The sequence below is a fragment of the Callospermophilus lateralis genome, chromosome 1 (assembly GCF_048772815.1).
Source record: "Callospermophilus lateralis isolate mCalLat2 chromosome 1, mCalLat2.hap1, whole genome shotgun sequence".
NCBI lineage: Eukaryota > Metazoa > Chordata > Mammalia > Rodentia > Sciuridae > Callospermophilus > Callospermophilus lateralis.
Window position 1 is genome coordinate 215813040 of NC_135305.1, and position 23633 is coordinate 215836672.

The 23633-nt window shown below is 48.4% G+C and overlaps 1 protein-coding gene across 5 annotated transcripts in view; it reads right to left on the reverse strand.

The window, feature by feature from the left end:
- Positions 1 to 4609: 4609 nt before the first annotated feature.
- The window catches only part of Slc44a2 (solute carrier family 44 member 2 (CTL2 blood group)), a 31417-nt gene continuing 12393 nt past the window's right edge, over positions 4610 to 23633 (reverse strand). The window contains exons 1-23 of one of the 5 annotated variants that reach the window (XM_076848859.2): positions 16956 to 17128; positions 16353 to 16401; positions 14350 to 14423; positions 14156 to 14240; positions 13268 to 13352; positions 13052 to 13162; positions 12907 to 12967; positions 12695 to 12818; positions 12505 to 12588; positions 12302 to 12414; positions 10997 to 11128; positions 10812 to 10911; positions 10633 to 10725; positions 10400 to 10484; positions 9644 to 9906; positions 9477 to 9571; positions 8984 to 9087; positions 8817 to 8890; positions 8658 to 8728; positions 8406 to 8494; positions 6781 to 6865; positions 5862 to 5970; positions 4610 to 5731 (exon numbers count right to left, since the gene is read on the reverse strand). In XM_076848859.2, the coding sequence (XP_076704974.1) occupies positions 5864 to 5970; positions 6781 to 6865; positions 8406 to 8494; positions 8658 to 8728; positions 8817 to 8890; positions 8984 to 9087; positions 9477 to 9571; positions 9644 to 9906; positions 10400 to 10484; positions 10633 to 10725; positions 10812 to 10911; positions 10997 to 11128; positions 12302 to 12414; positions 12505 to 12588; positions 12695 to 12818; positions 12907 to 12967; positions 13052 to 13162; positions 13268 to 13352; positions 14156 to 14240; positions 14350 to 14423; positions 16353 to 16401; positions 16956 to 16992 (2121 nt within the window). In that variant the 5' untranslated portion in view covers positions 16993 to 17128 and the 3' untranslated portion in view covers positions 4610 to 5731; positions 5862 to 5863. Of the gene's footprint in view, positions 5971 to 6228; positions 6354 to 6780; positions 6866 to 8405; positions 8495 to 8657; positions 8729 to 8816; positions 8891 to 8983; positions 9088 to 9476; positions 9572 to 9643; positions 9907 to 10399; positions 10485 to 10632; positions 10726 to 10811; positions 10912 to 10996; positions 11129 to 12301; positions 12415 to 12504; positions 12589 to 12694; positions 12819 to 12906; positions 12968 to 13051; positions 13163 to 13267; positions 13353 to 13913; positions 14001 to 14155; positions 14241 to 14349; positions 14424 to 16352; positions 16402 to 16955; positions 17129 to 23633 lie in introns of those variants that run through there. The other 4 variants (XM_076848837.2, XM_076848853.2, XM_076848846.2 and 1 more) reach the window with 4 other exon arrangements.

A 23633-nucleotide genomic window follows, 5' to 3' on the forward strand; every position in this document is an offset into this window, starting at 1 on the left:
CCCCTGCTCTTGCTGTCCTCCATTGAGGGTGCTGCCAACCCCATTAACAACACTCCCCTCCATCCATTGCCTTCCTCATCCTTGAAGATTACAGGAGAGTCCCTGATCATACCCAGAACTCCCCTTGAAAGCTAGACTGCTGCTGCCTTCCTTTCATCTCAGGATGGACATAGGATGACCACACTGCTTTAGAGAACAATTCCTTTTCCTTGCTCACTCTGTAGTTCAAATGGCAGATCCTCCTGCCTGACTCCAAAACTAGGCTCAGTGCCCAAACATATTAAGAGTAATTCACCAGGGGCTGGAGTTGTACTTCACCTCGGTGGTAGAATCCTTATATAGCACCTGTGGTTTTGATCCTCAGCACTATGTAAAAATATTGTGTCCATCTGCAACTAAAAATATATTAAAAAGAGAGTATTCACCAAAATTAGGGTCCATGGAGCATGAAGCCTGGGCCTTTGTTCTGATCTTGAAGCCACAAGGTGTGGTTGAGGACAGAGATTAATATCCTGTTGAAAGAACTTGATAGAGAAAAAGACACCAACCCAGAAATAAGCTGAATCATGTCTGTAATTGCAGCAACTTGGGAGGCTGAGGCTGGAGGATTGCCAGTTCAAGGCCAGCCTCAGCCACTTAGCAACACCCTCAGCAATTTAGTGAAACCCTGCCTCAAAATCAAACATAGAAGGGGATGGGGATGTGGCTCAGCGATTAAGCGCCCCAGTGTTCAATCCCTGCTGCAAATAAACGAAAACCATGGACCTGGGCACGTGACACATGCCTGTAATCCCAGCTGCTTGGGAAGCTGAGGCAAGAGAATCAGGAGTTGCAAGCCAGCCTCAGCAACTTAGCAAGGTGCTAAGCAACTCAGTGAAACCCTGTCTCCAAATAAAATACAAAAATGGGCTGGGGATGTGGCTTAGTAGTTAAGTGCCCTATGTGTTCAATCCTTGATACAGAAAATAAATGAATAAATAAATACATACATAAATAAATAAAAACATGGATCTAGAGATGTAACTCAGTGATAAAGTGTCCCTGGGTTCAATTCCCAATAACATAGATAGAGCCAGGTGCAGTGGCACATGTCTCTAATCTTAGTTTCTCTTGCTGTTCAGACAGGGACAAGTTTGAGCACAGCCTGGGCAACTTAACAAGAGAGTTTTAAAAACTGAAAAAGGCCTGAGATATGGCTCAATGGTAAAACTCCCCTTGGGTTCAATCTCCGTACCAAAAAAAAAAAAAAATCATTTGCATGCTTCCAGCTTGAAATTATCAGGAGTTCAGACACACACATCTGTTTGACAGGTCTGGCTTTTTGTTTTTTGGGTTTTTTTTTGGGGGGGTGGGGGGTGGGGGGTACCTGGGATTGAACTCAGGAGCACTGGACCACTGAGCCACATCCACAGCCCTATTTTGAGACAGGGTCTCACTGAGTTGCTTAGCGCCTCGCTTTTGCTAACGCTGGGTTGGAACTCTTGATCCCCCTGTCTCCTGTTCTCCTGTCTTACAGGTGTGCACCATAGCACCTGACAACAGATCTGTTTTATTAGGGTGTTTTTACACCCTTGTCTGAGCATTGTGAAATGTTATTGCCCATACCCCACACCTGCAGCTCTTCCTCAGCAGCTATCCTTAGGCTCAGGACCACGGTGCCAGTGCAATTCTGACTGCACAGAGAATCAGAAGTCCCAGAATTCATGCTCCCCCAAGGTAGCCTTTTCTTATTGACTTTTCAGTGCAAGAATACACAAAGAATGCAATCCACATGCCAAGCTCACATCAGGATCAAGCAGTGGGCGCCTATAAAGGAAAGTTTGTGACATTGCACCCTTGCCTTGCCTTGTTGGTTTTCTTTTTTTTTTTTTTTTTCCTTTCCCTCTTCCCACCCTCACTTACCCCTCCTCTTTGACTCCTTGCTTTCTTTCACATTCCACGTGTGACCACCTGAGTGCAGTCCACCACAATGTTTGGACCATTGTAGTAGTATCCTGTTAGTTACCTTGGCTTTTGTTTATGGTTTGTTTTTTGGTCCTGGGGATTGAACCCAAGAGCACTTTACCACTGAGCTACATCCCCAGTGCTTTTTATTTTTTGAGACAGAGTCTTGCTGTGTTGCCCAGGCTGGCCTTGATCTTACGAAGGAGGATTCTTGAAGAGGGGGCATGACAAGAAGGTTCACAAGAGCCTTCTGTCCCCTGTAGGGGGAAACAATGTGTCTAGGAAGAGGGACCAGAACTGGGGAGCTGCTTGGCTGGACTGCTGTGACCCAGATGATTGCTGATGGGAATTGAAAGCTGGGCAGGTGGAAAAAAGTAGGTGGGGTGAGGAGCTATGTTGGAGGCAGGTATGAGCTGGAGGTGAGGGAATATGAGCTGGAGGTGAGGAAAAACCAGATTCAAATCATCCAGGCAAAAGTCAGCATACAACTAATTAGAACAAACTTTAAAAATTAAAAAAAAAAAAAAAAAAAAAAAAGACAGCATTCAGAGAGGTCAGTACCAGTATAGCGTAGAGACTGAGGACTTTGGAGTCAAGGAGGCGTGCATTGAAATGCCTTCTTGGGCCTACAGCCATACCACCCTGAAAGTACCTGATCTCATCTGAAATGCCTTCTTGGCCCCTTTCCAACAGGGCATCCTTTAGCCATGTCACCAAACCTTTCTGCCTTCACTTTCATCCTTGGAAAATATAGAGTAATAGAAGTGGGGTGCTATGTACAACAGAAGAAGGATAGTTGGCCCTGTTTTTTTTTTTTTTTTTTTTTTTTTTTGCAAGTTCTGCATCTGCAGATTCAACCAACAGCATATGGAAAAAAAATTTAAAAGAAGTTTTTAGGGGCTCGGGATGTGGCTCAAGTGGTAGTGCGCTCGCCTGGCATGCGTGAGGCATTGGGTTGGATCCTTATTAGCACCACATTAAAAAAATAAATAAATAAAGATATTGTGTCCACCTAAAACTAAAAATTAAATATTTAAAAAAAAATAAAAGGTGTTTTTGGGTTTGTAGGTCAGTGGTAGAACTTTTTTCTTTTTGCCTATGATACACATGGCCCTGCGTAATGCATCTATAATGAACAAGTACAGTTTTTTTTCCTTGTCATTATTCCCTAAACAACAGCGTAACAACTATTTCCATACCATTTACATTGCATCAGGTATTACAAGTTGCCTAGAGATGATTGAGTCTAAAGGAGGCTGTTCACATATTATATCATTATGTATAAGGGATTTGATAATCTGCAAATTTCAGTAGCCTAGTAAGCTGTAATAAATTCTCCATGGATACTGAGGGATGACTATACTCAAAATATGGTAAATGGGGTTGAAGATGTAGCTCAAGGTTATAATATATGCTTGCATAAACAAAAGGTTGTAAGGGCTGGGGTTGTAGCTTAGTGGCAGAGCCCTTGCCTAGCACCTGTGAGGCACTGAGTTCAATCCTCAGCACAAGATAAAAATAAACAGACAAAATAAACAAAAGTTGTAGATTGCATACCCATCACAGTTACACAAAAGTGGTTACTTAAGAATCGTCCATTGTCGGGTGCAGTGGTGCCTGCCTGCAATCCCAGTGACTTGGAAGGCTGAGACAGAATTGCAAGTTCAAAGCCAGCCTCAGCAGCCGGGAGATGCTAAGACTCTGTCTCTAAATAAAATACAAAATAGGGCTAGGGATGGGGATGTGGCTCAGTGGGTGAGTACCCCTGAATTAAATCCTGGGTACCAAAAAAAAAAAAAAAAAGTACAGGTGGGTGGCACATACCTGTAATCCCAGTTACTCAGGAGACTAACCTTGTCTGGAAAAGGGACTGAAGAGACAAGCATGGTGGTGCATGCCCATAATCTCAGCAGTTGGGAAACTGAGGCAGGAGGATCCCAAGTTCAAGGCCAGGCTCAGCAACCTAGCAAGACCCTAAGCAATTTAGTGAGACCCTGTCTCAAAATATAAAAAAGGGCTTGGATGTGGCTCAGTGGTTAAGCACCCCTTGGTTCAATCCCTGGTACAAAAAAAAAAAAAAAAACAGGACTGGGGTGCAGCTGAGTGGTAGAGCGCTTGCCTAGCACGCTCAAGGCCCTGGGTACCACAAAAAAAAAAAAAAAAAAAGGAAAGAAGGGGAAAAGGAAATAAGGAAGGAAAAATAACTAAATTCCAGGGGAGGGAAACGAACATCCTAACCTTGTAGAGCAGATGGCCTGGAGACAATGAAAACAGCTGACACCAGGGGGCAGCAGCAAGCCTCCAGGGAGCAAGACCCATCAAAAGCGGCTGGGCTAGACTATGGGGCCTCAGGTGAGGTGCACTGGGAGAAAGATCTGGGGCATGTGCCCAGGACTGAGGAGGTGGACCGGAGGGAGGTGGCTGCCTTGTGCACTCCAGGGATCAGAGCAGAAGGGCCATTTTTCAGCCAGCTGCCTCCAGGAGAAACTCAAGCAGCTTCAATGGAAGAATTTGGGGCAGAGATCAAGGCCAGCAGACAGTGGGTTTCCTGCCCTTCCTTCTTCCCCAACTTTGAGAATCCCAGAGCACTGGAAGCTGGGGTTCCCCCATCATCCTCTCATTCCCCCCACAAACATGCCAGGCCCAGACCTGTACAATAGGCACTTTATTAGTGGTTGGAATGCAATTAACAGATGCATAGAGCTGGGCAGACAGGAAGGGGATGGCAGGTGGCAGGCACGGAGACGGGAGACCACAGGCTGGGAATCCTCCCTCTCCAGGATCCTGATGGACAGTGCTGATGGTGCCCATGGGTGAAGGCATGAAGTGGGGGTAGGGGTTGCTGGGTTTGTGGTGGGCAAAGGGGGAACCAGACAACCGGGTCCCCTGAGTTCAACAGTTTGGCAAAAGGATCCCCAAGGTAGGCGAGTAGGCAGAGGGCCCTGTTAGCCCAGGGCACCTGCCCCACCCACCCCTGTCCCCCGAAAACCATCCCTTAGGTGGATTCAGTTTCTTTTCTCTCTTACAAAGAGAGCAGTGTCAATAACTGGCAAAGGAGGGCGGGAGGCATCGGGTCCAATTCTCCAGCCAGGCAACAGGCCAGCAGGTTTCCATTAAGCAATCATTAGCATCTCCTTTGGCGTGCTCTGGTGGTCAAGCCCACTTCCTGCTGCCACTCCCAACATCTGGCCCCATCTCCTCTCATCAAGGGCTCTCCTCAATGAGTCCCCCCCAATATGGCCTCTCTAGTGGGGACCTGGTTACTGCAAGCACACACTCCCGGCCCATCCACACCCAGTAGGGGGTGGGGACAAATGAAGGCACTCCCTGGCAGCTCCATCCCAGCTGTGGAGACAGATGGAATAAAAGCTAATAGACCCTTTAATGCATGTCCAAGTTAAAAAATAATAATAAAGAAATGCATCCGGCGGCCCTTGAGCCAACTGTTCAGCCGTGGAGATGGGTTTCAGTCCTGGCTAGAGAGGCAGGGGGAACTTGGAACTCAAGTTCAGCGCAGCCGCTGCTCTCTCATATACAATCTCAGTCCTTCCCATTGTTCTCCCACTGTGGTCTAAGAAGAGGACAGGAAGCATGAAGGAGCTGGCAGAAGTCTGGCCACCTCCCATCCCAGGCGTCAAGAGGCTACACCGGATTTGTCCCCATCCAGGTCCGTGAGAGCTAAAGTGACTCATCTCAGTCTTGCAGGGCTGCTGTGGAAACTCCGAGCACCCCTTGGCATAGGGAAGAGATACCCCAGATCCTCCAGGTCCCCAGAAACTGGCAGTAACTAGATCATGAAGAGGGGGCAGAGAGGCAGTGACAGGACTTCAGGCAAATCCGATGGGCTGGGGGTACTGACCCAAGCCGCCCAGGAAGCACCCAGTTGGAGGGCTCTGGAGAGGCAGGGGAGGCCGGACCTTCAGGACTCTGCCACCTTCTTGTTGGTCTTGTTCAAGAGCTTCTTGAGAGTGGAAGACATGAAGTAAGGCCTCTCAGCTGACCCATCGTTTCTCTCCAGATCCTCCACTGCAGAGAGAGGCCCCAGAGCAGGTGGCATGAGAGAGAGTCCCCAGGCAGGGGCCTCGGGGACAGGGTGAGGTGATGAGGGCCATAGAGAAGCCTCCGAGGGTTAGAAAGCAAGACACACTAGGACCAGAGGGGCAGACTGCAGTGGGCTTGGGAAGGGACCACATGATCCCACACTCCCAGGCAAGGGAGCCCCCCCACATGCACCTCCCCCAGCCTACGGGGAGGACACCTGGCTCCCAGGCCAGTCTCCCTCACTCTCTACTCCTCGACTTGCTCCTGCTTGCCCTCCTCCGCACTCCCCTTTAACAGGATGTCTCTCAGCTCGGGCGACATGAAGTAGGGTCGCTCCTGAGAGCCGTCATTCCTCTCAAGGTCCTCACCTGGGCCCCCCAGGAGCCGGCGGGGGAAAATGGGGTAGTCAGGAAAGGAGGGGGAAAGGGAGGCAGGGGAAGAACGGGGAAGCCAGCAGGCACGGAGGAGAGGAAGAGAAAAGAAAAACAAAAACAGACAGACGGAGAGACCAGAGTTAGTGGCAGCCACAGACCCACCCCCAACAAAGCCAGAAGCTCCAGAGCTGGGGACCCGGGGGCAGAGGGTTCCCGCGGTAGCCCGGGCTGGGGGACCACGCGATGGAGCAGCTCCGCGCAGTGAGGAAGCCAGGAAGGCATGCTAGGGCCCGGGACAAGGGACAACCTGGGGAAGCGGAGGGCACTGAACACTGATGTGTGCCCACCGGGGGGAGATGGCATGACCCACGGGAAGGAGGGGTGTGGGGCCCCATGAGGGCTGGGGTGAGGGGTCACTCACAGAAGCAGAGGAATAGCGTATCCACACACATGCCGTAGACGCTGAAGAAACCATGGGCAATCAAGTAGGACCCAACAATCACCGTCTGGGGGAGGGGAGATGGCTTGTTTCTGCCCCAGAACAACCCCCCACCCACCAAGTCCTTCCTAGACTGCCATCATGTCAATCCCCTGTTGATAAGCCCTCTTTGGAATAACAACTTCTCACCATTGCTGACAGGATCCCATCGCCCATGTATCACATCTTTTTTTCTTCAACCTCAGGGCCTTTGTACATGCTGCTGTCCTGACTTAAGTGTAATTCATGCCTCATCATCTTTCTGCTTTCAGCTTAAATAGCGAGTCCTCAAGTTCCACCTACTCCAGAAGTTGCCTCCAACACCTAGACCCTGTTTTGGGCTCTCCTGGCACTATGCACCCTACCTCAGGCCTGCATTCAGCTTCAATTTCATAAATGTTTACATGAATTATGGGTTTAATAACTACTAGATTGTATGGGTGTATTTATTGCTATATCCCTAGCAATTTGGAGACTCCTAGGGCCTTGGGAGTCCGATAAACATTTGTTGACTGAAGTTGACTTTAGAGAGATTAAATAATTTGTCCAGTTACTCACCCTAGAATTAACAAATACAGGAAATAAGATTAAAAAAAAAAAAAATCTAGGTCACTGGGCCCCAAGGCCTGCACTGCTCTTGGGATGGAGACTCAACCCATCCAACCCTGTCACCTCCATATCCTCCTCTCTAGCTCTTTACTCTCACATCAACGCACTGGTCTTCTCGCTGCTCCTAGTGCAGGGTCCTGTCTCAGGGCCTCTGTACTTGCTGTTCCCTCTGCCTGGCAGTCACCTATAGCTTCAGATCTCAGATTCAGTATCATTTGCATGAAGTCACCTGGACCCCTTGACCTACCCAGATCCTTCACCACAGACCCTAATGATTCCCTATAGTGTGTAAATATGCCAACAACATGTCCCAGATTGCAATTATACACTCACCAATATCATTCTCTCTTCTTCTTCTTCTTCTTCTTTTTTTTTTTTTTTTTAAGGTTCTGGTGACCAAACCCCAGGTCTTGATCATGCCAGGTAAGCACTCTACCCCTGAGCTACATCCCCAGCTCTTTTTTTTTTTTTTTTCATTTTTGAAACAGGGTCTCACTAAGTTGCATAGAGCCTTGCTAATTTGCTGAGGCTGGCCTTGAACTTTTAATCCTTCTGCCTCCGCCTCCTGAGTCACTGGGAATACAGGCCCATGCCACCTCACCTGGCTTGCCAGTACTATTATTGATTGATTGTGTGCCACCAAGTCTGGCCCAATAATTTTTTTTTTTTTTTTTTTTTTTTTTTGTGATGCTGGGGATTGAAGCCAGGGCTTTGTGCATGCAAGGCAAGCACTTTACCAACTGAGCTATGTCCCCAGCCCCCAATATTAATTCTTAATGAATGTCTGTTTACCTCTAAATTGTAAAGCCTCTAAAGGAAAGGACATCTACAAAAATGTTTGTGGGCTGAATAAATATTCAGTCCATCTGACTTTCATCCACATCTGTCCAAAGGAGGCCAAGCATGTCCCAACACCTCCTTATCCCCAGACTTCTATCTGTCCCCAAAGATCTCCATACCAGTATTGGGACCCAGTAATAATTGAGAGGTGGTGCTGTATCTTGCACGATCCTGATACGATGGGTGAAGAAGAAGAAAGCAAGGATTCCTGGAGGTAGGGGAAAGAAAACAAAGATTGGTTGAGAGTTCTGGCTATAGGGAAAGAGCTCCCCAAGGTGACATTTATCATAGAAGAGATGGAGCATGATGGCAGTTCACAAGTCACTCCCAACAGGCTGCCATACCATGACAGGTGGGGTAGTGGCACTCACCCACACTGCCCACGATCAGAAGTTTGCCCAACAGTAAGAGGAAGTCGGTAACTTTGTCTAGGACGGCCACTCTGCAGGGAACAGTGAGGGGCAGGTGTGAATATTGGCTCAAGGACTGGGGAGAGAGGGAAGCAACCGGAGGGAGGTGTCTTCCCTGACCTGATGATGTTTCTCATGAGCAGGAAGAAGGCATTCCTAGCTGAGGTGCAGAAGTTGGTGCCGTAGATGGCGATCTGGAAGGGAGAAGGAAGGATCAGGCCCACTGGGTAGGGAACTCACCAGGCAGGAGCTGGTGAGTTCATTCTCCCACGGTCTGGTCCACTCACCATGATGTAGGCATTCCTGTTGAGGAATTTGATGAACTTCTCCAGGCACCAAAAGCAACACTTGAGACAGGTCATGAGAAACTTGGCAAACTTGTTCTCCGCAGCTGGAAGAGAAAGAAAGGGATGCAAAAGTGGATAGAAATTCAAGAGTCCTTGGCCCCGCCCCTAATGAATGAGCCAATTGTAAAGCTCTTTAGCCCCGCTCCCAAGACGCCCCAATCCCTGTACACACACTGCTGCACAGGCCCCGCCCCCGTGCCCGCCCCCAAGCCCAAGCAGAAGCCTCGTCCTGCCCTCCTTGCAGGAGCCAATAGTGGCTCAGGGCTCTTGGACCCGCCCCTCGGGTCCTCTCAGCTCTCGACCCCAACAGGCACAAACCAATTATGGTCCCATCCCTTTTTATTCCACCCACCACCAAGCAAGAAGGAATCCCCGGCTCCTCATATAGTCCCGCCCCCAGCAAGAGACAATCACCACCGTGGAGGGACCACACCTTTCAGGCGTTGATCCAAATACTCAAGCATCACTCGGATGATCTGCACAATGGCCAGAATGAGGGCGCCAAAGGCCAAGGATCCTGTGTGGTACCTGTGGGCAGAGGAGATGGTCAGCAGCTGGCCAGAACACCTCCACCCCAATCCATCCCCAGCCCTGCACTACCTGAGTGCCCGGCCAAAGGCAGAGAAGAGCGGGAAGGCTGGCAGGTCGTCTGGCTTGCGCATGGCCCAGTAGTAGGAGGCAAATGCCCCAGCCAGTGTGACCTGGCCCAGCGCCAGCACGAAGTTGGCCAACCAAAAGAACATGAAGGCATTGAAGATCTGCAGGCCCAGCAGCGCGCGGTGGTAGCCCGACTCACCACCATAGAAGGCGAACTGGCAATGAGCGTTGGGGCATAGGCGGGATTCATTGGAGGAAGGGAAGGTCTGGGAGAGGGACACAAGACCAAGTCAAAATACAGGGGCCAGAGTTCAGTTGGGCTCCGGGCATCACTGAGTGGCCAGTCAGGTTAGACCATAGGATAAGACGGAAGTCATGAGGATCAGAGTGCCATCAAGGAATTGGGAGTTCATGATAAGGGCTCGTGGAACACAAGAAGTGGTTCTAAAAACAAGAACAGTCATCACAGTGGTCGAGAAAAGAGTGTAGGCACAGGACATGAAGTGAAGGGGGAACAAGATGTGTAGTTCAGCACCCAAAATCGGGGAAAGGCCAAGTGTATCACTTCCCAGTTTGTTCAGAAAAGTTGCCAGATCCAGGCTTGGGGGTCTCTTCAACTCCATGTCACTGATACCCAGTACAGTGCAAACAGCAGGTGCCAAATGTCTGCCATATGATCTCCAAGTAGGGATGAGAGGTTTCAAAATGTCTGAGGGCTGCTGAGGCAATGCCTGCCCTCCCTACCCAGGGGACACCCACCTCAGGGTTGCAGGTTTTCCCAGCTAGTGAGCAGGTGGCATCATCCAAAATCTTATAGACAGCTTCATTAGAAGTGGACAGGAAGCTAGAGGCTCATTAAGGAACTTGAAATCTGGGCCTGGGAACCCTAGGGGCTTATGAGAAAGGATACACACCCCTACCACCACCTCCATCACCACCATGATCCAGCCCTGTCCCCCAGGCTGTCAGAAATAGGGTCTGGAGATGGATACACAGCAGTGCTGGCCCAGTATGCGATGCAAAGACACAGCAGGAAGAAGGTGACCAGAGGGTACAGCAGGGAGCACATAACGTATCCCACAGCCCTGGGGAAGAGCAGAGACAGAGACATCAAGACCTGAAGAGACTTAGAGAAAAAACCAGCCAGATCCCCTCGTGTGCTGGACCCCACCTGCTGGCTTCTTTGATGAGTGCAATGGCGATGAGAATTCTCTTCCGGAGAAAGATGAGCAGCAAGATGATGACCACTTCAAGAATGCTCAGGATGATCACTGTAAGAGGCAGAGGATGAGCCGTTTGGGCTCCCCACTATCGCCCAAGCTCCACCAGAGGCAGGATTAGGGGGCTTCAACTCACTGAAAGCCATCCAGGTCTGCCGTAAGTGCAAGTACACCCGGAGGTCTGTCTGGAAGCCAAGGTCCACCAGGGAGACATCAGAGCCGGCCTCCCCACGCAGCCGGGCATACTCCATGTAGCAGTGAAATATTCCTGCACAGAATCACCACCTTAGCCCAGCAACTCCATTGTGTAGATATACCACATTTTCTTTTTCTTTTCCTTTTTCTGGTACCAGGAATTGAACCCAGGGGCGCTTAACCACTAAGCCACATCCCCACCCATTCCCCTTTTCTTTATTTTTAATTTTGAAACAGGGTCTCACTAAGTTGCTTAGGGCCTAAGTTGCTGAGGCTGGCCTTTAACTTGTGATCTTGGTGCCTTGCCTGTACCCCTTAGCTCTTTGTAAAACAAAATTGTAGGACAAGGGTGCAGCGTGGTGGTAGAATGCTTTCCTGGCATGGACCAGGTCCTTGGTTCCATCCCCAGCACCGCAAAAAATAAATTATAAATAAAAATGTAAGTACAGTTATTAAGAACAAATCAAGTCACCTAAAATGCCAGCACCCAACCAGAAACCACTATTAACCTGAACATTTGGATACTGTGTCCTCAGATGGGAGGACACACCAAGCAAGCTGAAGTGAAGCATCAGCATATGAAGCACTGGTTTGGGAGTGAAGCCTCCAAATTCCAAAGTCCTGCTCTAAACAAGCCCTTCCCCTGATTTTATCCTCACATTGTCTCCTTCTCATTAAGCCTCCAAACTAGTAAATACTAATTATCCCCATAACACGAAGAAAGAAATTGAGGCACAGTGAGGCTTAGTCACTTGCCCAAGGACACAGAACTAGGAAGTGACAGAGCCAGCATTTGATCCCCTGCTAGTGTAGGTACCCCTTTCCCTGGTGCTAAAAAGCCTTCTTGAGAATGTCTTTTGGTGTTGATAAAATGCTGACCTAGGTCCTAGTTTGGAAAGCTACAAATAGCCAGAGATTTGGGGGATATTTGTTTGTTTTGAGCAGTCCTGGGGAAGAAATCCAGGGCTTTGGCCATGCTAGGTAGCTGCTCTAACACTGAGCTGCAGCCCCATCCCTTAGTCTGGTTTTTGTTTGTGGCACTGGGGACTGAACACAAGGGGACTGCACATTCTAGCAAGTACTCTACCAAAAAACTGCATCCCCAGTGCCAGAGAGCTGGATTGAACCCATCCCCTATTGAGGGCACCAAAGCTGTTTTCAACTGGCAGCTCTTATAAACAGGTCAAAGGGCATGGGCATTCTATAGAGTGTAGGCAAGGGTGGATACAGAGGGGGGGAGACACACCATAGCCCAGCACCAGAATCACCATGACGATCATCACCCAGACCATAATGCCAGCCAGGAAGCGCAGCAGGATGATGAAAAGGAGGCTCAGCACCATGGCGATGACCAGGCCTCTGGGGGATAAAATAGGGACATTAGAAGATCCTATCCTACAAGAGCCTCAGAGGGGCAGCCAGGGGAGAGCCACCTTCCCTCTAACTCACATGACAATCCAATACCAAGAGACGGTATAATCTTCAAATATCCGCATGGCCAGCTGTCGTGCCTCCAGAACGCCATTGGCCTTTCTGGGGGAAGATAGGAGAGGCTCAGGACAGACACCCGTCCCAGCCCAGGGTATGCCCTCTCCCAGCCAGGGCAGTATGACACCAATGTGGGGGCCTCAATCCTCACTTGGCACCCTCCACCAGTTCTGTGATGTTCTTCCGAGAGCCGTGCCCATCTTCATAGGTCGTCTCGTTGCCCACCATGAGGACCCCTTTGTGGGCGTGGATGGCTGGGAAGCATCGCCGGGCCACTGGAGGCAACAGGGGACATCAGCTGTCAGGCTGAGCCCTGCAGACCCTCCTCCACCCCAGCCTGGCCTTATGGAACTCCAGACTCACAGGGTTTGCTGGGGGTGAGAACGGCAGGGCAGTCACCATCTCGAAGCACTTCTGTCACACCCTGCCAAGAGAGAGGGAAGAGGCAATCCCCCGGGCTGGCACCACTAGATGCATGCCTGAGCGCCCAGGGCAGCTTCCTGCTCACCTTATTGTTCTGGAAGCCAGGAACACAGAACTGCTTGTAGTACTCGAAGTCCCGACTATTTCGGGCACTCAGGAAGGTGAGGTAGCGGTCGGGGCATTTCTCCACACAGATCTGGGGGCAGAAAGACGAGAGAAGACGCAGATCCCCACTTAGGGACCAGGTTCCACCCCACATTTATGGGGCACAGAGCAAATCGGAGAGGTGGGGACAAGTTACCTGTGGGGTGGGACACTGGAATTCCAGCAGGACCAGGGGGCTGGCACACTTCACAATGTTGAAGTAGAACAGGAAGGGTTTGTTCCTAGGGTTGGAGAAAGGAGAATGGAAATAAATAGTCAAGGCTTCTCAACCCCCGACACACATAAAAATCTTTATGAAAACAACCAATGAAAACCAGAACCCAGGCCTCTGTCATCCCAACGACTTGGGGTACTGGGCAGGAGGATGGTAAGTTCAAGTTCAGCCTGGGCAACTTAGCAAGATTCTATCTCAAGATAAACATGAAAAAGGACTAGAGATGTGGCTCAGTGGTAGAGAGTCCCTGGGTTCAATCCTCCGTAAAAACAAATGAACAAAAATAAAATCTCGCAGCAGTTGTTCCATGACAGACACTATCCAAACTCTGTTCAGGTCTTAGATTGTCAAACTCAAAACAGAAGAAAAGGAGGCTCAGAGGCTGAGGGCATGGCTCTGTGGTAGATGGTGCAAACCTGAAGCCCTGGCTGGGTCCCTACCACTTGCACATGCAAAAAAAAAAAAAGGAATAAGTAGAGACTTGCCTTTCTTGTTATTCTATAAACAGCACGGTACACTAATGTTTATGTAGCATTTATATTGTATTGTGCACTCGAAATCATCTTACATGATGAGAGGTGCTGAAGTCTACTGAAGGATGTGCCTTGATCCTGAGCAAATACTATTCCCTTTATTGAGAGACTGGAGCGTCCAATCATTTTGCGGGGGGTCCTGGAAGAAACCACCCTTGGGTGCTGAGGGATGACTGTACTAGTGGACTGGATTAATAATGGACAGGACGGGGAAAGCCCAGAACCATACCCCCTGTTCTTATGAAGCGCTTCTGCCCACCAGGGGAAGCCCACTCACGCATTTTTTGTGCCTTTCTGCCCGCAGAACTCCCCACGGCTGTCAGTAGGATAGATCACCTTTCGAGGGTCCCCATGGGTCCAAGCTGTGGAGGGATTCAGCACCTTTGAGCAGCAGCCCTCCCCCTGCCCCAGAGGCTGCACTGTCCCCTCCCACCCTAGAACCCACCTTCTCCTAAGGGCTCCTCTACTCACCTACGATGCCCACGGCCACATAACCCACAATGGCCAGAAGAAGCAGCACACAGCAGATGACATCCGTGCAACCCCTGGAACAGAGGGAGAGTGTCAGGGCAAGGGTCCATTGGCCCTTATATACCTGTTTCCATGCATAATATACATTTTCCTGAGTAGCTTGAATGCTATGCGGAAGGGTATATGCATTTTACGTTTTGATATCTAAATGCTGCGCTGTCCTCGAAAGAGGGTTATGACAGGAATGTGAAGCTCTCTCGAGCTTCAGTGTTCATTTCCCCACATCATTTCCTTTTTCTTCTTTCGGGTACTGGGAATTGAACACAGGGACACTTTACCACTGAGTCACATCTCCAGTCCTTTTTATCTTTTATTTTATATTTTGAATCAGGGTCTCACTAAATTGTTTAGGGTCTCACTAAGTTGCCAAGGCTAGCCTCAAATTTGCCATCCTCCTGCCTCAACCTCCTGAGTAGCTAGGATTAGAGGCATGTACCTGGTTACTTTACCACATCTTTACCAGCAATTTCTAGTAACATTTTGTCCATGTGTGCAAGGTTTATTGGGAATTTTTTTCCCTAAAATTAAAATTTGGGGGGCAGTGAGTGTAGCTCAGTGGTAGGGTGATTGCCTAGCATGCCCCTGGCATTGGGGTCCATCCCCAGCACTGCAAAAAACAAACAAACCAAAACAAAAAAAAAATTTTTTTTAAAGAATTAAAGGTTTGGGAACAAAGAGATTTACATTAAGAAAATTTTATATTCCAGTTGGGCACAGTGGTGCACACCTGTAATCCCAGAGACTCAGGAGGCTGAGGCAGGAGGATCACAAGTTCAAGGCCAGCCTAGGCAATTTAGAGACCCTGTCATAAAACAGAAAAAGAGTTTGGGGGTGTAACTCAGTAGTAGAGCACTCCTGAGTTCAATCCCTAGTACCAGGAGGTAAAAGAAAATAGAAACTTTACATTTTCAATTACCTCCCCAAAAAACTGTACCAGCCAGTTATAGATGTATGAATCTGTAGTCCCCACTACCCAGGAGGATCCCTTGAGCCTAGGAGTTTAGGCCAGACTGGGGAATATGGCAAGACCCTATCTCAAAAATAAATAAAAATTAGCAGGGCTTGGTGGTGCAAACCTGTAATCCCAGCTATTCTGGAGGTTGAGGCAAGAGGATCTCAAATTCAAAGTCAGTTTGAGCAATTTAGTGAGAATCTACCTCAAAATAAAAGATCAGGGCTAGGAATGTAGCTCAGTGGTAGAATACTTGCCTAGTCATTTGCAAGATCCCAGCAAGGTTGGATCCCTAGTATTGCAAAAAATATATTGATAAATAAAGACTGCACCAATTAATTTCAGAGCAGAATATGTGTCAATCTTTTATCTGTGCTAATCTCTGATGGGGAAATACAATCTGTTATTCTTTTAAATTACATTCTTTTATTTTTTCCTGAAGTTCAGCATTTTTTTCTTAAGTTCATTATCTTCAGTACTTCTTGTCCTGCCAATGATCTGATCCCATCATTTGTTTATTCTTAAAATCCATTTGCTAAGTTGGAAGTGTAGTTCAATGGAAAAGTTGATCCCCACTATCAAAAAAAAAGATGTGGAGATGAAGAAATCTAGTCAGGTGCAGTGGTGCACATATGTAATCCAGAGACATGAGGCTGAGGCAGGAGAATCACAAAAAGTTCAATGTCGCCCTCATCAAAACAACTTAGTGAGATACTGTCTCAAAACAAAAATAATAATAAAATAAAATAAAAAGAGGTGGAGACATAGCTCAGTAGTAGAGTGCCCCTGGATTCCACAAAAAAAAAAAAAAAAAAAAAAAAAAAAAATCTGTAAAGTCTTCTTTGTATATTATAGAAATCAGTCCTTCCATCAGGTTGCAAATATTTATCACCAGTCTACTGGAGAACAGAAGGGAGGAGAGCAGAAACAAGAGTTGGGGCAGTCTAAGCAGGAATAGCATCGCCTGCTGCCAGGAATCCTGAGCCCTTACCTGTTGTAAATGGGTCCTTTGAAGGTAGGATCGTACTTCTGGGGAGTTCCTGAAAGTCAACAGGATTAAGCTAGGTAGGTCAGAAAATCTGAACTAAGAACAGGCTGCAAAACCCACTGCCCCAGATGAACGTAGGTGTGCTTTGCGTGGGCAGGAGTAAAATTTAGAACGCTAGTGCAAGTTTTTGGCACCACTGTACCTCCAGGCCACCACACCCAAGTCCCAGTCAGTGCATACCACTGCCCGGGGCGGGAGAGCCCCCCATAGTTATCAGCGAGATTATCAGCTGGCGGCTGACTAGTGGTGGAACACCAGGAAGGGAACCTGGCGGAAAGGGAAGGTTCAAGGTGACATGGGGGCAGGGGGCTTCTGCAGCGGAAGGGGCTACGGAAGCAGGTCCTTAGGGGAAGGGGGTTTGGAGGCACGAATGAGAGGCAGCTCTGGACAGAACTGGGGTGAGGGAGGCTGGCAGGGAATGGGGGGCGCAGGCAGAGATCTGCAATTCCGCTCCTGCCTCTAGTGGTCTTTCCTCCCGTCCCCGAGGTCCCCCGGCTGCGCTTTCCAAGGAGCCAGCCCCGGGGCGCGGGACGGGGCTCAGCCTACCGTGCTTCCCGTAGTAATCCTGCCGATCGCCCCCCATCCCTGCGGGCGCCGGGCCCCGACGGCGCCCGCCAGCTCCCGCGCCCTCGCAGTCCCGGGGTCTGGACGCGCAGACGTCCCGAGGGAGACCCGGAGCTAGCGAGCGAGCGACTGGCGGCGGCTCCTCCCAGCCAAGTGCCAGGCTGGGCGGCCCAAACCGGTCAGACCGGCCCGAGCCAAGGGACGGAGGGGAGGGACGGAAGAGGGGGCCGATCCGCGCAGCAGCTGCTCCCGCCACTCACCAACCGCCGGATTTAGCCCTCCCCGCCCCCCACACCGGCCCAGCCCCCACCCGGGAACCCGGTGGCTTCACCCGGGGGCCTCAGCCCACCCTGCTGCCACCCACCTAGCGACACCGCAAGGAACAGTTTCCAACCCTAAAGAGGCGCCTCCACTGTTCCATTCTGCAGGTGTAGAAACTGAGGCAGATGGCTGGGCCCCAACAACCAACTGTGAAGTACTGGGAGAGAAAACTAAAACCGGTGAAGGAGTTTTATTTATTTTAGTCTTTTTCTTTTTTTCTTTTTTGAGACAGGATCTCCCTCCCGGGCTCCAGCAATTCTCCTCTCTCAGCCTCCCACTAGCTTAGACTACAGATCCACCACCCAACAAGACCTCCCAATCTTGTCTTTGGGGACAGTTGTTCACAGAACAGCCCACCACAGTTATCATGGTATTATACAGTCCCCCTGGGGGTGTCTTCAGCAGTGTGGGGTCTAGAGTCAGTGTGGTGAGAGTCCTACATTTGGTGTTCCATAACTGTAGCAGTTGCTACCTCAGTGAAACACCCTGGGGGGTGGGGGCGGGCTCTGGTCACTGACTTAGTTTGCCCCTAGAGAAAATGCCACCTCCCTTGTTGGCCTCCAGCTAAGGAGGCCCTGCCTGACCCCTGGACCACAGGCTTCAGCAAACAGGCGAGGTCCAAGGCGTCAAGCCATGCCCTTGGGTGACCAGGGCTCCCAAAGAAACCCTGTGGTTCCTGAAGTCCATGCCAGCCCTAAGGCCAGCTGGTCCCACCCAGTCTGAGCAGTGCACAGATATCAGGCTGGTCCCAGGCCACAAGCCTCATCTGTTCCTGGCTGCCTGGTCCATGGGGGACACTCAAACTCAAGACCCCAGCTACAGGGTCCTCACTGACAGCTCCAAATGTCTGCTTCCTCACCCGGGTCTCACCCCACATTTGTGAGGCACCTCCCTCCCCTCACCCCACATGGCGGTCTCACTGCCACTTCATGCTCAGCAAGGTCAAGTTTGAACCCATGATTGTCCCTCAGTCTGCCCAGACATGGTAATTGGCAGCTCCATCCTTCCAGATGCTCAGGCCAGAAACCTGGGAGCCCCCTCTGCAACACACCTGCCCTGCCTTCAGACCCTTCCAGAACCAAGCTTTCCTCATCCCCCTCCTGCCCCCTACCCTGTCACACAGCAGGTCATTTCCTTCCTGGACCATTGCAGGCACCTCCACCTGACAGACCTGAGCTCACTCAGGCTCCAGTCTGTCTTCTCCACAGCAGGCTCCTAAATCAGAGTGCACCCTCCTCTGCTCAGAACCCTCGGTGGCCTCCACGTTGCTCTGAAGAAAGCGGAAATCTTCATCATGGCCTCTTCTTGGCCCTCGGCTCCTTCCCCTGGACCCTTGGCTTGCTCTGAGCATTCTCACCAGCCTCCTGACTGTACCAGAAAATCCCCACCAGACATGGTCCCACCTCAGGGCCTTTGTACTGGCGGTTCTGTTCCCTCCGCATAGAAACTCTTTTTCCTGATGTCTATGTGTAGCACCTCCTTGGGTCTCTGCTAAAATGTCTCCTTGGAGAGGTCTCCTCTGCCCACCTTATCTAAACAGTATGGCTCAGTGCTAGAGCACATTCCTAATGAGCACAAGGTCCTGGGTTCATCCTCACTACCACAAAAAATAACTAAGCAAATAAACAGATAAAACAGGGCCCCTTTCTCTTCTATCTCTCACATTCATTTTATTTTAAGGTTTTAATATAGCCAGGGTCTCAATACGATGTCACAGTTGGCCTGAAATCTCTGGGCTCAAGAGATCCTCCTGCCTTAACACCCCAAGTAGCTAGGACCAAGTGTGGGCATGTTTCTGAGCCAGCTCCACTGCCTTTTAAATGTTGTCTGTTGTCACTGTCTTTTACTTATTGGTTGTTGAGTGTGTGCCCCCTTGTCTCCTGGCTGAAATGCGCAGGAAGTCCTCTCTTTTGTTCTTAGCTCTGTCTCCAGTGACCAGCATAGCACACCGCATAAAACAGGACCTCAGTAAGGGTTTGATGAATGAATAAGCACAATATATAATCCATACACATAGAACTAAGACTGAGAAATCAGCCTAGAGTTATCAATGTGCAGGGTTGTTTTTAAATGTATTAGAGATTGAACCCAGATGCACTTTACCACTGAGCTATATCCCCAGCCTTTTTTTTTTTTTAATATTTATTCTTAAGTTTTAGGTGTACACAATATCTTTATTTTACATTTATGTGGTGCTGAGGATGGAACCCAGTGCCTCGTGCGTGCTAGGCCAGCACTCTACCACTGAGCCACAACCCCCAGTCCTTTTTGTTTTATTTTGAATCAAGGTCTCACTATATTGCCCAGACTGGCCTTGAATTTGTCATCCTCTAACTTCAGTATCTGCCCCCACCAGTCACCAAGATTAGAGAACTGTGCCACTATTCAGGGCTAAAGGTACACACACACACATTTTTGTAGTTGTAGATGGATAGAATGCCTTTTATTTTATTTGTTTATTTAATTTTTTATGTGATGCTGAGGATCAAACCCAGTGCTTCACACATTAGGCAAGTGCTCTGCCACTGAGCTACAGTCCCAGCCCAAGGTGTACACACACACACACACACACACACACACATATATATATATATATATATATATTTTTTTTTTTTTTTTAAAGAGAGAGTGAGAGAGAGAGGCGGGGGGGGGGAGAGAATTTTTAATATTTATTTTTTAGTTTTCGGTGGACACAACATCTTTGTTTGTATGTGGTGCTGAGGATCAAACCCAGGCCACACGCATGCCAGGCGAGCGCACTACTGCTTGAGCCACATCCCCAGCCCAAGGTACACATATTTTAAAAACAAATTCGAGAAGGACTAGGGGTGTAGCTCAGTGGAAGAGTGCTTGCCTAGCACTCTCAAGGTCCCAGGTTCCATCCCCAGGACAAAAAAAAAAAAAATCAAACAACAACAAAAAAGTTAGTTTCTGGATATTTTTTACTTAAAATAATTTAATATATGACAAAGGTAGAATTCTCAGTCTTCAAGGAGAGGGCAAATTCTTTGGTCAGTAGCCTTGATGCATATTTGGAGGAAAATAAACTTAACTCCACCCCCAAACGCATAGCAAAATAAATTCCACATGGATTAATCATGCAAATATATAAAAAACAGAAGTATTACAAGTATGAGAAGGAAAACAGGAGAAACATCTACCCATCTACGCTGTGATAGGAAGTGAGACCAGTAAGGCATGTGGGAGGAGAGATAAGGGATTACCAGAAGTTTTTGGTGTTAGCTGGAGTATCTATCTACAGGCTGCCACAGGGTGGGGGACTTGGTGGCAGCACATGCCTGTGGTCCAGCTGTAACAGTGGCCCACTTCACCTTTTGAATATAGCTCTGAGGCTTATTTTTAAAAGGGATGTGTTTTCCTTTTCCTCTACTCCCTCTCCCACTAACCTGGGGCAGGGAACAAGATTACTAGGAGTTATCTGGGCTCAACAGGAGGGAGATGTCAGCTAGAGGACCTAGGAAGTGAATATCTCCCAAATTAACAAGTGAATCCTAACACACCATCAGCTCACACCAGAAAAGTAGCCTTTGAATAGGTCTTTTAAAATCCCCCTGTTGTTCCTCCAGATGGGCAGAATCACAGCCTCTGGGACTGGAGGCCTCTGTGTTTCTCCTTTGCTAGCAAAACAATAAAACAACTTTTTTCCTTTTTTCTCAAAACGGTGTTCTCATTATGAAATTGGCATTAATTGGCTTTGGGGACAAGGATCAAGCTTTTTTTTATACAGCAACTTGAGAAGCTAAGGCAGGAGGAGCACAAGTTTGAAGCCAACCTGGACTACTCAGAAAGACCCTGTCTCAAAAAAAAAAAAAAAAAAAAAAAAAAAAAAGGTTGGGAGGTAGCAGAGGTGAGCACTTGCCTAGCATGCATAAGATCCTGGGTCCAATCCTTAGCACCACAAAGAAAGAAAGAAAATAAGAGAGAGAAGAAAAGTCAGTGTTGACCCAGGAGGTCTCAAGACCTTTCAGACTCTTTGCCATAATGGGGACTCGGAAAGAAAGCTCAGGGAGGGAGTGCAATCTACCTGTCACCAAGGAGGCCCATCCCCAATTTAGGTGTGACTGGTCAAGTAGGAGCCACTGAGGGCGTCTGAGCATGACAAGGCCACACTAGGAAGGGAGATACCCGGGGTGGTCTCAGACAGCTCTTTCACTCTGGGAAACAGTGGCGGGCCTGAGGATTTGGTGCCAGGGGTGTGGCGGCAGGACCTGGCGGGTGAACATGAATCACCCCTCTGTGAGATGAAGCTAAAAATACAGAGGGGCACCTGGGACGGGGCTGGCTCCCGTCCTGGCCTTGTGGGCTCTCAGGAAACATAAGAGGGAACATTGACCTTGCCATCTATGGGTTCCATTAGCTCTTAAACCTTACTGGGTGGGGTTGGAGGGAAGAGAGTGGCAAATACTAATGGTTTTTAATTGAGCCCAATCCAAAACCTGCCAGATGGGGAACTGGCTGAACAAATCTCCGCAAGCATGCTAGAAGATACCATCAAAACAGTACTCATGGGCTGGGGATGTGGCTCAAGCGGTAGTGCACTCGCCTGGCATGCCTGTGGCACGGGTTGGGTTCGATCCTCAGCACCACATACAAACAAAGGATGTTGTGTCCGCCGAAAAAAACTAAAAAATAAATATTAAAAAATTCTCTCTCTCTCTCTTTAAAATAAATAAATAAATAAATAAATAAATAAAGTCACAGAATTGACCTCAATTTTAATCTGTACAGTAACTTCTTTGTGAGATTGATCCTACCATTAAGTTTATTGGACAGATGCAGTAAATGAAACTGAGAGACATATAACATGCCCATCATCTCAAAGTCTGTGAACAACAGACAGCTTGTCCAACTCCTGAACTAGCATCTGTATAAGTTTCCTATGGTTGCTGTAACAAACCCATCAATTTGATGACTTAAAACAACACGGAGGCTGAATTAGGAGGATCTCAAGTTCAAAGCCAGCCTCAGCAAAAATCGAGGCACTAAACAACTCAGTGAGACCCTGTCTCTAAATAAAATACAAAAAAAAAAAAAAAAAAAATAGGGCTGGAGATGTGGCTCAGTGGTTGAGTGTCCCTGAGTTTAGTCCCTGGTACCAAAAAAATAAATAAAATATAAAATAGGGCTGGGGATGAGGCTCAGTGGTTGAGTGCTCTTGAGTTCAATCCATGGCACTCAAAAAAGAAAAAAATGTATTTTACTTTTATTTATTTAATTGGTATTGGGGATTGAACTCAGGGGCACTTAACCACTAAGCCATATCCAGCTCTATTTTGTATTTTTTTAGAGACAGGGTCTCACTGAGATGCTTAGTACCTTGCTAAATTGCTGAGGCTGGCTTTGAATTCAAGATCCTCCTGCCTCAGCCTCCCAAATTGCTGGGATTACAGGTGTGTGACATTATGCCTGGCTTATTTTTAATTTTTGCAGCAGCTGGAGCTCAAACCCAGGACCTCCCACATCCTCAGCACCCTCCTTGCCACAAGGTGCACCCCAGGCAATTATCCTACAGTTCAGGAAATCAGAAGTCCAACATACACCTCCCTAGGCTGTGATTAAGCATCTTCTGGGAATTCTAGATTCTCTGAAATTCTCTGAGAAACTGTAGAGTCTTCTGAGATTCTAGGGACGAACTGATTTCAGGTTCTAGAAGTTTCATTTCTTATCACCTTTATTTTTTTCTATGTGTGGTACTGGGGATGGAATCTGGGGTCTCACACATGCTCGGCAACTGATCTACCAACTGAGTTATATACCCAGCCCTTTTCTAAAAATTTTAAATTTTGAAACAAGGTCTTGCTAAACTGCCCAAATTGGCCTTGAATTTTCAATCCCTTCTGCCTCTTGAGTAGCTGGGATTAGCTGGCATTATAGGCTTGCACCAGCACAGCAGGCTTTTGACCATCTTTAAAGTTCATAATCCCCTCAAGTCCATGTCAGCTACAATTGTCACATGTCCTTCTCTGATTCCCCACCTCCCTCTTTCACTTAAAAGGACTCTTGTCCAGGTGCCCAAGGGTCCACCTGGATTATGCAGAATAATCGACTATTATAAGATCCTTAGTTTAAATTCATCTTCAAAGCTTCATTTTTGCCAGGTAAACTAATATATATCCAGGTTGAGGAAATTACTGTGGGGACATATTTGGGAGCGAGTACTCTGCCTGCCATAGTTGCTGCTGCTGCTACTTCTATTTTTTTTTATCCTCTGTGTTGGGGATTGAATCTAGAGCCTGTGTGTGCTAGGCCATCACTCCAGCAACTGAGCTACACCCCAGCCCCAGTCATTATTTATTTGTGTTTGTTTGTTTATTTTTG